Consider the following 13,704-nt stretch of genomic DNA (forward strand, 5'->3'; position numbering starts at 1 on the left):
GTAGCACAATTTGTTTAGACATTCCAGTCAATGAGCATGTGCTCTGTTTCTAATTTCTACAGAAAGTGCTATAAATATTTTGGTTTATATTGGACCTTTCTCTCTATCTTTGACCTCCTTCTATATACTTAACAGTGAGATCTCTAGATCAAAAGCTAAGGACATTTTTGTTGCTTAACATAATTCAAATTGCTTTCTGGAATGGCTGATACATTTTACAAGTCCATCAAGTATGTTGGTGTGCCTGTCTTTCCACAGCTCTGCTGACATTAACTATTCCCATTTCTTGTCACATTTGCCAATTTACTGGATATAAGGCAAAACCTCAGTTGTTCTGGTTTGCATTTCTCTTACTATTAGTCGTTTAGTTTTTAATGGTTTAATAGTTTTTAATTCTTTTGAGAACTGTTTGTTCAAATTCTTTGACCTTTTATCTTTTGGAGAATGACTTTTTATATATATGGTATTTAACTTAGTGGTCTTTAAACTGGAAATTGTTTCAAAACAGATAATAAGATATCATATATTATATAAGAAAGAGATGATAAAAAAGTAACAGTTTAGGATCTCATCTGTATCTCCTGAAAAGCTCAAGCCAAGAGTAGAAAAACCCCAACTAGATATCATATCCACCAATAGGAAAATATTCTGATGCTTAATCCTCAGAAATGTTTGTCTTAAGGCAGTATTTGTGAATTTTACAGACTATCATTGTTATACAGAGATGACTCCACAGTGGGCTTACTGCCCATGCAAAAAAACTTTGGGTTCTTTATAGAAATGGACACGAATTTGCATTTGTACTGCCACACTTGCTTCCTCTTATGACCAAAATTATTTATTCCTGAGATGACTAGTTTAGTTTATGGTATGCTCTGTGGCTGGGGAATAGAGTGAAACTAAATGGATCATATAGTGGTTTAAACCCCAGACCTTGATTTCATTAGTACTATTTTCTAAATAACTAAGCCAACCAACCTGGCCACAGATACTATGTAGTGGAAAAGTCAAACTCAAAGCTTGAAATCTCTTGAGCGTAGCCCAAACAAGATGAAAATGTAATTGGGAAATGTTTAACAAAATAAATAAAAATACAGTAAAACATAGAGAATGTTAATTTGTTGTCTTCTGAGTCAGTATGCAGCCCACAAGGATCTTTCTCTATTTGAGCTTGATACCACGATTATGTAGTACTAAAAAGTCAGAGCTGGAGATTTTTTTTCAATGTGGTATCTTCTGGCCTTAGCTGAACCCATTTCCTAAGTCTAAGGTAAAGGTTCTTAGAGCCCATTACTTTGTTTTTTTGTTGTTGTTTTTTTTAAATAGATGGATAGGTACATAGATAACTAATTCAATATAGTTGATTTCCTTTATAATCCTTTGTGTTTTATTTTATTCTTTTAAAAGCATTATTTTGAAAAAGGGTTCTTAAGCTTTATTAGACTGTCATGGCTCCATAACACAAAAAAGGTTAAGAGGCCCCACACCCGTATGTATATGCATGTTGAGCTAGCTAATCACAATTTCCTGATGTGACCTTTACAGCACCATAGTGGCTAAGGCTGAAGCTTATTATCTTTCCTTTCTGCTGCTGCTCATTCCTAGATTTTTCAGTATCTCATTTATCTAGAGGTAGGTAGGTTTAGGACCAACACCAAATTTGAGTTGATGCATTGGGAAGCTCTTTACAATACCCCTTTCCTCTATAAAAACAATTCAGTAATAAGGCAAAGTGGTATAGAAACAAATTATTTTATTTTTTGTTTTCTAGGTGGATCGAGTCAGCTACCTCCTCCAGGAAATCTATGGTATTGAAAACAAAAACAACCAGGAAACCAAGGTAGGTTCATGAGTTCACAACTATTTATTGAGCACTATTTGTAACTAGGTTTTGAGTGATGAGATTTATTTGAGGAAGAGGGGATTGTAATTAATAACAGGATCTTGTCCTTCTGCTTTTACATAGAGATTCAGGTCACCCCTGTGTCTGTATAACACAGTTACTCCAAGGTTAACTCACTTTTCTAGCGTTATCTTAGCCTTTCAAGGAAAGCAGACATTTCTTTCTGTATGGACTGAGTGCCTACTGAATATCCTAGGCCTTTTTATTTTCTATCCCAACTGAGATATAAATAGGAAATACAGCAATAAAGGTTTCTGAAATTTTTTCCTGTCATCCAACTGAGTAGTCTTGAGCAAATCACTTCTCTCCTCTGCCTAATGAGGTTTCCCCATCATATGAGAAAGTTTTATGCTGTGTCTCTACCAATCAGGAATATGCTTGGGGTGAGATAATGTCTGTAAAAGACTTTGAGCTCCTCTAAGGTGTTTTAGTAAGTGGGAACCTTGCAATAACCTATCTCTCCACAAAACAAAATTCACTACAGAACAGATCTGTATTTGCACCCATCCATGGCGGTTAAGTAATGAAATGCCAAGAAGATTTCATTGTAAGGTACTATAACCCACAAAGTGGTCCTGCAGCCTGTCATGACATTAAGTATGGCATTACAGTGAGTTATCAGTGTCTAGAAGCACCATGAAGGTCGCTGTTATGCATTGTACAAGGATTGCTTTGTCTCTTTCCTCCCATAAACCTTACTTTCCCCTCTTCTCAGGGAGATAGAAAGTGTCAGGATGGTGGAAGTTTTTCATACTCCTGAATGAACCTGGTCAGGAAGTCACCACCTGACTGTCTCCTCCTGGCCAGGGTTCAGCAGTTCTCATGCAGAGGTCTTGTCACAGGCTGGGCTGTGTGTTCCCACATGCATCAGTGAAGAACACTTGATGGAATGGCAAGAGCAGGGCTTTCATGTTGGTGTCCAGAGCTGAGAGTCTGCCTTGTTCTGGGTTAATGATTGACTCATTTGTCATTAATATGGTGGCTTGGTTTTGCCATTTCAGCAAATATTTAAATCTCAGAGTTTTAATGGACTATAACAGGTCTCAGCTAGGAGAGTTGACAGGTAAATCATATTTCACATTTTAAATACCCAGCTTCAGCCTTTTGGTCAGGCTTAAATTGTTCAAAATTTGTCTTGCACAAAGTAAGACTGCCAGCTTGATTTGATGGGTAGCACAAGAACTGCAAATAGGAAGAGCTTGCAGTGATTGGGAAGGACCTGCCTTCTCTATGGTTCTTTTCTCCTTGCGATATATTCATCTGCTGCTTCCTATTTATGCATGGAATCTTGTAAGAAGCTAACTTGGAAATTATTTGTTATTACAGCCCTCTGATGATGAGAACAGCGACAACAGCAATGAATGTGTTGTGTGCCTATCTGATCTGCGAGACACTCTGATCCTTCCCTGCCGACACCTTTGCCTTTGTAACTCATGTGCTGATACCCTTCGCTATCAGGCAAATAACTGCCCCATCTGCCGGCTACGTGAGTATTCTGGGAAAATGTGATTTCCATTTCCTACTGGGACCCAAACACTAATTCTCAAAGCAATAAGAATAACTAGTTCTGCCGTTGTACACAGGCAAGGTTGCCCTGTGCTTGATCTGTATCTGTGGTTTTGTTTTTCTTTTTGTTTTCAGTTTTTACCTATCTTTGCATTTTTATTTTGCTGTAGTTCCTGGGTGTTTCAGGGATAGCATGGGACAAGATCACTGTGCCTTTAGGGTAATGATGAAACAGTTTTCTAATATGAGGAATAACTGCAAGGGAGAAGGATAGGTTTCTACCTAAAGTTTATTTCTCTTACGTTTGCCACTAAGAATGAAATGTTCCAGTCTTGAACATTGCATACTTAAATATTAGTCCTGATACCACCATTGCCACGCTCTGTGAATTTGAACAAATTGTCTCATTTGTAAATGCTTTCCTCAGCCTTATGGGATATATCCTATATCTTGGGCAGCCCTTCCTGGTTTCCTCTGACAACAAACAGGAAGGTCAATGTAGGAATGACTTGCCTTGTAAAACTTTGCAAAAAAAATTGCCCCACTCTAACCTGTAAACACATGAAAATAAGGGAGTAAGCCAGTGGGATAAGGAAGATAGAACTTCTTTGAGACCCACTGCTTCTCAGCTTGCCATAACCCTGCCCTTCCATTGTCCTAAATAACCTTCCACTCTGTTATTTTTCTGAAATTCTCATCCTGGTTCACCATGATTCTAGGAAACCCCTACCTTCCTTTTCTGCTTTAGCTCTCTGCCAGTGATAAGGGACTCAGATTCTTCCTTATGAAAAGCTATAAATGAGTTTATCAGGCTCAGAGCTTATTCGGAGGGCACAACTGTGGATGTGAAGCCTCCAGGCAAAGCAGACAATCTGGGATAAAGGCTGAGTCACCAGACTATGTGTACGAACACAAATCACGATTCAAGGAAAAGTAGAGGCAGAAGATTGAGATGAGAACCGGAGGCACAAGTTTGACATAAGCTATGTTGAGACTGTCCCAGAAGAGGCTTACCCAGAAGGATGAATATAGCCTGTAGCTTCTTCTCTGCCCAGCGGATATGGAACTGAAACTGAGCTGGTTTGGTCTCACCTCAGGAGATCCAGAGTACCTGGTCATAACCCCGTCCTAGCTATAATAAGGCAGTTTACTGCTTTTCTCCTTTCTCTTTCCTTCTTGGTTCACAATTGACTCCAGCAGTTTGGAATCTCTGTATTTCTCATTAAGGTTCTGTTGGCTCTTTGTATCTCTCACCTGTAGTTGAAAACATTATATCTTACTTTCTGTCATATCATATATATGTCATATCCTCAAATCTTACATTATGCATCAAGACCATCAAGCATGAGTCCCCCTAAGTGTCCACTTTGACATGTCCCTCCAGTTTTCTCCACATGGCTCAAGATATTCCTTGTCTTCAAAACTAGCTCCTCTAGATCAGAGCTTCTTAAACTTTTTCCATTTTTGACCCCTTTTCACCTTTTGGCGGCGTTCCTTGGCATTGTGTGGCCTGAGGGCATGCATAGTACAAAGTGCACAGGCTGTGTGTTCAGAACCAAGGCTGCTGTAAAGTTGCGAATGCAGCATGAGCAAGTGCTGCCAGAAACACCTGGATTCATTACATGTTTGATTTTTTATTTTTAATCGATTTTTGATCATTGTATGGTCAGAAAACTTTTACTGTTGCCAAATTTTTGTGACCCCATATGAGGTCGACACCCACAGTTTAAAAAGTACTGCTCTGGTACAGCTTATATCCTTCCTTGCCTCAGGAAGGACTTGGCTGCCATAGCAATCCGTTCTTGTTCTTCACATCTCCCCATTTACTTGTTACTTCCCTTTGGCATTTGAATATTCGCAAGAAAACGTCTACTTCACTTCTTTCTCAGTTCTAGTTTACTCATATGTTTGTCTTTTCTTCATGGACATATTCAGATCACTTGCCTTGTTTTGTTTGTTTGTTTGGCTAGGCAGTGGGGTTAAATGACTTGTCCAGGGTCATAGCTAGTAAGTGTTATGTGTCTGAGGCTGGATTTGAACTCAGGTCCTCCTGAATCCAGGGCCGGTGCTCTATTCACTGTGCCACCTAGCTGCCCCTTGCCTCTTTTTTTTTAAACCACATTCCCTCCTTAACCTTACTTATCAAGCTTAAAAAACTGTTTTAAGGTAACTGGTAATGAACTAGAGATCTTATCACTTAAATAAGAGGCAAATTAAACATTGAAACTTAGTCGGGTAAGACCCTTGACTGAGATGTATCTCTAGAAGGTTATATCTTATTAAAAAGAAACAGGGTCAGTAAAGGGGAGAAGGGAAGAATAGAGTAGAATTGTTTATGAAGAAAATATACTACCAATCATGATTTCAGAGGACTGATGGGGAAACATGCCCCTCTCTCTCTGAAGAAAAGTAGCAGACTTTTGGTCCAGAATGAGGCATATGTTTTCAGATATGGCCAAGGTGTTGATTGTCCTCTTCAGTGTTCTTCTTTGTCACGAGGGAGAGTTTTGTTGAGCAGAGGAGTCATTGGGAAGTGATAGTGATATTCACAAAAAGAAGAGCACATCAGTAAAACACTTTTAAAAAAGATATACTTATATGAGGAAACCTAGAAATCCGATAGGGGAAGTATGGTCTAACACATGTGGATGGAGGTCAGTGGAGGCAGAGAGAGAAGCAATACTTTAATTGGCATATACTACAGACTACTTGGATGGGGAAAATTCAGTTATTGGACATCTGCTTGAGTGCTTTTTCTGCCACAAGCAGAGTAACTAATAATTTCCTAATTTGACTTAATGATAATTTTGTGCTTCAGAAGGTGGATGGAACAACCAAGGATCTTGATCATCTAAACTGGAATTGATTAGGAGAAAGGAGGATCAAGGAAGGAATGCTCAACTCTTCTTTTGCTTTTCTTTTCTCTGCTGAGAAGTATGATCTCTGGAGTGGAATGGACAGGAGAAATAAAGCTCGTAGGGAGGTGATGCCTGAGGTAATTAAGCAATAGTAAGAGAACCCTGAGCTGCTCTTGATGAATTCAAGTTAGAACTGTACCCTAGGGAACAGAAGAATTGGTCAGTGTGATTGTTGAGCCACTCCATCATCAGTGAGCATAGAAAGAGTGTAGATCATAGAGAACTGGAAAGTTGTTGCTGGATTGGAGAAGGACTTGAGAAAATCTAAATTTTCAAAAAGAAGAAAAAGAAAATGGAGTCTGGAAACTATGGTTCAGTAAATTTTAATGCCTGGCAGAATTCTACAACATTTATTAAAAGCATAATTAGTAAACATCTAGAAAAGTAAGTGGTGATAATAAATATATTCATGACTTCATCAAGAACAGGTAAATTTTACTTTTTTTTTTTAACAGGATTACCACATCCTGTTAGGTTAGGAGAATTCTATAGCAAAGTTTACATAGAATTGATTTTTTTTTAAAAAGTTTTTTTGGGGAAAAGTCATAGTGGTGGTTTTTCACATCACTATTGCTTTCCAACAATACTCCTTCAATAGAATTTGTCCTTGTACCAAAAAGAACCGTTAAAGAAAATAAAGCAACACATAAACAATGTCTGGCAGTGTATGCTGCTAGTATATATGTCGTCCTGTCTGTCAAGAACAGCAAAGTAAGTTCATTATCAGTCCTCTAGCATCGAGATTATATCCCCATCATATTAATATGAATTCTGTTGTCTTTTAGTGGTGTTTTCTTTTACATTATTGTTGTCATTGTTTATATTGTTCTCTTAGTTCTGTTCTCTTCTTCACTCTGCATCAGTTTACAAGTTTATCAAGTTTCTCTGATATCCTCATATTCATCATTTCTTAGAACTCACTCATTTTCCATTAAGTTTGTTCTGCTGTTCCTTAATGATGGACATCCACTTTGTTTTAAGTTTTGTTTTTTTTTTGCTACCCTAAAAAATGCTGCTTTGAATATTTTGGTATGGAGGACCTTTCCCACTGTCATTAACTTATTTGGGAAATATACCCAGGAGTGATGTACCAGGATTTTTAGCAAATCTTTTGATAAATTCTGTAATGGTATTCTTGAGGACAATAGAGATATGGGATAGATAACAGTAAAATTAGGTAGATTCAGCACAGGTTGACCCAATGAGGAGCCATTAATCATTCTATGTCAACTTAGCAGGTGGTCTCCAGTGAATTGTTCCAGGGATCTGTGCACATGGCCTTCTGCTGTTGAACTTTTTTATCATTACTTGGATAAAAAGTTAGATGGCCTGCTTATCAAATTTGCAGATGACACAAAGCTTTTAGGGATCTGTAATGTGCTAGATAACAATCCCATTTCAAAACAATTTTTGAGAGGCTAGAAGACTGGGCCAAATCTAATAAGATGCCATGTAGTGGGAACAAATATAAAAGTTTACATATGGGTTAAAAAAAAGAAACTTGACAATTTACATACCCCCCTTCACTATGTTCCACCTCCCATCTCTATGCTGTTGCACTGGCTATCTCTCATGCCTGAAATGATCTCCATCCAAACCCCTGCTTCCTGGAATCCTGGGTTTCTTTCAAGAGTCAGCTCAAACACCACCTGTAGCAGGTGATACCCCTAGTTACTAGCGCCTTTTATACCAAGATTACCTTGTATTTTATGTGTATGTCTCATATATGCCTAAATACATATATGTTGTTTCCTCTATTAGACTGTATTGTCAGTCCTTAGCATGGTATCTGGCCTATAGTAGGTTTTTAATAAATGTTTCTTGATTGATTGAAAAGTGATTCACAGATAGGACTGCAGTTTGTTGTTAAAAGATCTAAGGGTTTTAATGAACTGTGTGGTTAGGAGGCATTAGCAGTGATATATGGCAGCCAAGAAAGCAAATGCAGTGTTAGGCTACATGAAGGGCCAAGTATACAGGACTAGGGAGATGATAGTCTCTCAGTACTTTACCCTGGTCAAACCCTGCTTAAAGTAATATATCCAGTTCTGGGTACCACATTTGAGGAAGGACATGGTTGATCTGGGGATTGTCTTGAGAAGAACACAAGGATGGGGAAAAGCCTCAACTTAATGCTTTATGACATTAGGTTGAAGTAACTGTGAGTGCCTACCCTGGAAAACAGAAGAAAAAACTGGAATAGGGAGGTTATGCTATGGGGAAAAAAATACTGAATCTAGAATCAGAGGCCTTGGGTTTGAGTGATGACTGTTTTATTTATTGCCTGTATGATATTAAGGAAGTCACTTAATCCTTCTGCATCTCAGTCTTATTGCCTGTAAAATGAAGGCACTGGGGTGACCTCTGAAGTCCTTTCTAGTTCTAAATCTATAATCTTATGAATTAGGGTGGACACGATCTCAAATCTAATGTCTTTTTCTCAATCTTCATCCTTCTCGACCTTTGATATTATCACCTTCTTGATACTTTCTTTTTTCCAGGTTTTGTGACACTAGTTTCTCATGGTTTTCTTCTGACTTATCTGCCTATTCCTCAGTCTCCTTTGCTGTATATTCATCTAGATCATTCCTGCTAAGAGATCCCCCAGGGATCTGTTCTGGGTCCTCTTCTCTTCTCTTCTCTTTCTGTGTTATTTTGTTTGGTGAATTCATCGGTTCCCATGTATTCAATTATCATTTCTGTGCTGATGATTCTCAAATCTACTTATCCAGCCCTGGTCTCTCTGCTGATTTTCAGTCTTGCATCTCCAGCTACCTATTGGACATCTTAAACTCAGCATGTCCAAAACCGAATTCATTCTCTTTCCCCCCAGTACTTCTCCTTTTCTGAACTTCATTATTACTTTTGAGGATGTTGCTCTTCTCCCCATCAGCTAGGCTCACAACCTAGGTGTCATCTCTTGACACCTCACTCTCACCCCTCACATCCATTTTGTTGCCAAGCCCTGTCAGTTTTACCTTCGTAACATCTCTCACTTCTGTTTCCTCTCCTCTGACACTGCTACACCCTGGTGCAGGCCCTCATCACCTCACACCTGGACTCTCATAGTAGCCCATTGATCTACCTGTTACAAGTCTCTCCTCACTACATTCTATCCATCAGCTGTCAAAGTGATCTTATTAAAGCACAAGGCTGATCGTATCATCTTCCCCGCCCCCCATCTCCACTCAAGAAATTCCAGTGGCTCCCTGTTGCCTCCAAGATCAAATACAAAATCCTTTGTTTGGCATTCAAAGTCCTTTCCTTTCCTTTCCAGTTTTATATTTCCTCACTCAGTTTAATCCAGTGAGGCTGGCTTCCTTATTGTTCCTGGAATAAGACTCCAAATCTCCTGACGCGGTGCATATTCATTAGGTTTCTTCCATGCATGGACTTTTCTTTCCTCATCTCCACTTCCTGGCTTCCCTGGCTTTCTTCAGGTCCCAGCTAAAACCTCACCTTCTACAGGAAGCTTTTCCCAATTCCCTTTTATTCTAGTGCCTTCCCTCTGGTGACTATTTAAAAGTTAGCCAGTGTTTAGCTTGTTTGTATATAGTTGTTTGCATTTTTTGTCTTCCCATTAATTTGTGAGCTCCTTTGAGAGTGGGACTGTCTTTTGCCTTTCTTTGTATCCCAAACATTTAGCACAGTGCCTGGTACATAGTAGGCGCTTAATAAATGTTTATTGACTGAGTTTTGAAATATTTGAAGGTTGTCTCATGGAAGAAGTATCATACTTGTTATGCTTGGCCAGGGTTCAGAAATAGGAACCAGAGGTGGAAGTTGCTTGGAAGCAATGAGGAAAAACTCATTTCTGTTGAGGATACCACCATTCTTCAAATCACCCAGGTTCAAAATCTCAAAGTCTTCCTTGATTGTCCACTTTTACTCACTCTTTCTATCCAATTAATTGCCTAATCTTATTGATTTTACCACAAGACCTCTCACATCCTCTACTTAAATAAGTATTATCCTAGAGTAGGCCCTAATCATCTCTAAACAGATCTATTGCAATAGTCTTATAATTGGTCTTTCAGACTTTTGTCTCTTTCGTCACTAATGAATTCTTCATATAGCTACTAATTGGTATTTCTAAAGCACCAAGTCCTGCTCATGAAGCTGCTGTGGCTTCCTTTTGCCTCTGATCTAAAATCTGAGTCACAATCTAACTCTAGCATAGATTTCTAGATTTGTTGCAAAATGCTGTCCCTCAAAGAATCTGTGTTTCAATCTCACCTGGCCTTTGCTGTTCCTCATACATGTTTTCCCATCTCAATTTGATTTTTTCCATTCCCTCCTTTGATCAATGGGAGACTTGTCTTTCATGGTCTACATATCTAGAAGCTAGTTCTATGAGAGTTTTAACATGGTTATTATTAATAGTATGCACTAACATAAGCTTTTCTGGTGCAAGTTTAGAGTGGCTTTAACAACTAAGGCAGAGTCTGAAGAGAATAATAAGACAGAAGGCAATAAGGGCCCATTTTCCTGCGCCACCTAGCTGCCCCCAGATATCCATTTCTAAAGGCGTTGTACATTAACCCCTTAAGGCAAAAAAATAACACTTTAAGACTGGAGTCTTTTGAGACTAAATTGGCCCAAGATGTAACTTCATTATATACTATTCTGGCTATAATGTCATAATTTTCATAATCACAAATCATCAAATCACTTCTATACTATAGACAAACTTATGAGCTCTCCTTCTTCCTTTGGCAAGTGGTGTTTATAAAGGAAGAAGGGATCCCTTTTTCTCTTTAACCAATTTATTATTTTGGAATTTCACAACATTTAGCAAGTTCTTTCACAAGGCCAATAAGAGTTTATCACTTTGCCCAAGCAGATGGTTCCAAAGAATCTGGCAAGTTTATAAATAAGGAGATTTTACAAGATCAGCTTTTTTTTCCTTTTGCTACAAAGTAAGTAATTACTATTCTTCCCTTTTAAAATATACCCAATTAGGGGCAGCTAGGTGGCACAGTAGATAGAGCACTGGCCCTGGAGTCAGGAGGACCTGAGTTCAAATCCAGCTTCAGACACAACTAGCTGTGTGACCTTAGGCAAGTCACTTAACCCTGATTGCCTCACCAAAATATATATGTGTGTGTGTGTGTGTGTGTGTGTGTGTGTGTGTGTGTGTGTATTTATATATATGCTTCATAGGTTTTAACATCATAATAGCATCTTATAACTTAATAATTTCCATATTGTGAATTAAATTTTCTTATGATACAATTGTATTATCTAATAGTATATCTTATACAATGGATTACCAAAAATCACAATACAAGAAAACTTAGAAACATAATAATAACATACATACCATTATGTATTTAAAATATGAAACAAAGCTTATTACCAATTAAATGACATCATTTCAGTTAAATGTATTTCCAAGTTATATTACATAGAAAATTATTCATTTTTATCATCTTTAGCATTTTATTCTAATCACATTTAAAACCCAATATAGAGTTGCCCAGAATGGAGTAATTATTCAATTAAAGAAATAATAATAACAGTAGTTAACATTTATGTAGTGCTTACCATATGCCAGGCATTGTTAAGCATTTCATAATTATTATATCATGTTGATCCTTACAACAGTTCCAAGAGGTGAATCATTCACCTTCTAATTCAGGGAACTGAAATAAGCAAAGGTAAGATAACTTGCTTAAGGTCACCATGTAAACTGGATTTTGACTCAGGATTTTTCTGATCCATGGTCATCTTAATGCCAAATAGTAAATGTAGTTTGTATTAGGTTCTGATTTACCACAATTATTCTATTTAGTTTCAGAACAAAATTTCATCCAAATCAAATCTGGATTTGTAATCAATAATGGTAACAATTTGAACTTCAACAACAATAAATATTTTTCCCCCAAAGGCCATTAGTTGGCAGTACTTCAAAATTTAGAGTCTGTCATTTTCAGTTAGCTCAATTTGAAAGATTTATGGTTACGTTCCTAATTCCCCATAACTTTCTCTTTATTTCCTTTTAAGTCACCTAAAGAGCGAAATCAATTATTCCTGTTTTTTCAACCTAAACATACTCAAATACTTAAAAAGGGTGGCTTCATCTTTCCCAGAGGCATCTACTATTCTCTGTAGTTTTGTTATGTTTTTTTTTTAAACTGGAAGGACTTTACATGGCAGCCTCACATTCCCATCTCCTAGCTTTTAGGGTCCATGAGGTTTTTATATTCCTCACATAACAAATAAAATATGCTCTTCTAAAGGCCCTTCAAGGACAGAATTTTAGTATACTATCTTCAAATAATTCCATGTTGCAAATATATTATTATAGTCTCCCTATCATAAAGAATAACCACATATGATTTCTCACATCCTTCTTATCTTAAGAGATCAAAAACCTTTCTTAAACGTCTCTTTGCAAATCTCCAAAACCTACTTTCAAACCCTACTCATCTAAACTTCCTCTCTTCCTTTCTTTAGATAACCTTCCATTGGACTTTGATTAAAGCCCTGCAAAACTGGACCTTTCTTGTTCTCCTTTCATATACTTATCTGACACCTCTCCCACTTTCTCAATTCCTCCATTGTTCATTTCCCAGTCATAGGCTAGATGGGCTATCTATAGAACCCATCTTCACTTCACTATATTTCACCTTTGTAATTTGGCACAAAAATTTTTTCTTATACAACCCTCATTAATTGTAATACTTTTGCCTTTGGGGTTCGTAAGGGCTTACAAATGCATGGTCTTATCCAATTTCTTTTGATGACCTTGCTTCTAGTTTACCTGAACAATTAGTTCTGTTCTATCATTCACAGAATAAAATGCAGTGATAACACCAAAACACCCTTCCAAATTAGATTTTATTTACTTTTAAGTAGCTCCCTGATTTAAAGAAGCTCTTTTCTTTTTGTAGTCAGGGAAAGAATTAATAACAGGCAGTTCTGAAGTACCAGATAAATTTAAACTGCAAACTGCAACACATTTTTTCTTTCTCTCATCAGTAAATTCACCTTCCCCCACTAGCACTACAATAATAAATCTGCTACTCTCCAGGGAGTGTGATGAAGTTCTAAGTTTTCATGTAACTTTCACAAACTTTTAATCTTATTTTTCCTTAAAACAAATCCAACAGAGTGTTAATCTAAAACTCACTAAACTATTTCAGCATTTATGAAAACATTCAACCACATTTTGGAAATTCACATCGGAGAAATTACATTTCAGTTACAAATTTAGTCTTAAAATGCCACAAATCTCTATAGACTAGGGAACAAAGATTCCCATTCCTTTTCTCTGTCTTTATCTTTATACTCTTTAACCTGACCTGTAGAGAGAAAAGATTGTCTTTCTGAAGACTTAGAAAATTTCTCAGAAAAGTTTTACCCCCCAGGGGA

The 13,704-nt window shown here is 37.4% G+C and overlaps 1 protein-coding gene across 5 annotated transcripts in view; it reads left to right on the forward strand.

Annotated features, from left to right (window-relative positions):
• Positions 1-13,704, forward strand: part of MGRN1 (mahogunin ring finger 1) — a 112,773-nt gene that overhangs the window by 71,394 nt on the left and 27,675 nt on the right. For all 5 annotated transcript variants that reach the window (XM_020978597.2, XM_020978595.2, XM_020978598.2 and 2 more), the window contains exons 9-10: positions 1,772-1,840; positions 3,230-3,389. In XM_020978597.2, coding sequence (XP_020834256.1) covers positions 1,772-1,840; positions 3,230-3,389 — 229 coding nt within the window. The remainder of the gene's footprint in view (positions 1-1,771; positions 1,841-3,229; positions 3,390-13,704) is intronic.

The sequence above is a fragment of the Phascolarctos cinereus genome, unplaced genomic scaffold (genome assembly GCF_003287225.1).
Source record: "Phascolarctos cinereus isolate Bilbo 61053 unplaced genomic scaffold, phaCin_HiC Scaffold_4;HRSCAF=312, whole genome shotgun sequence".
Lineage (NCBI taxonomy): Eukaryota > Metazoa > Chordata > Mammalia > Diprotodontia > Phascolarctidae > Phascolarctos > Phascolarctos cinereus.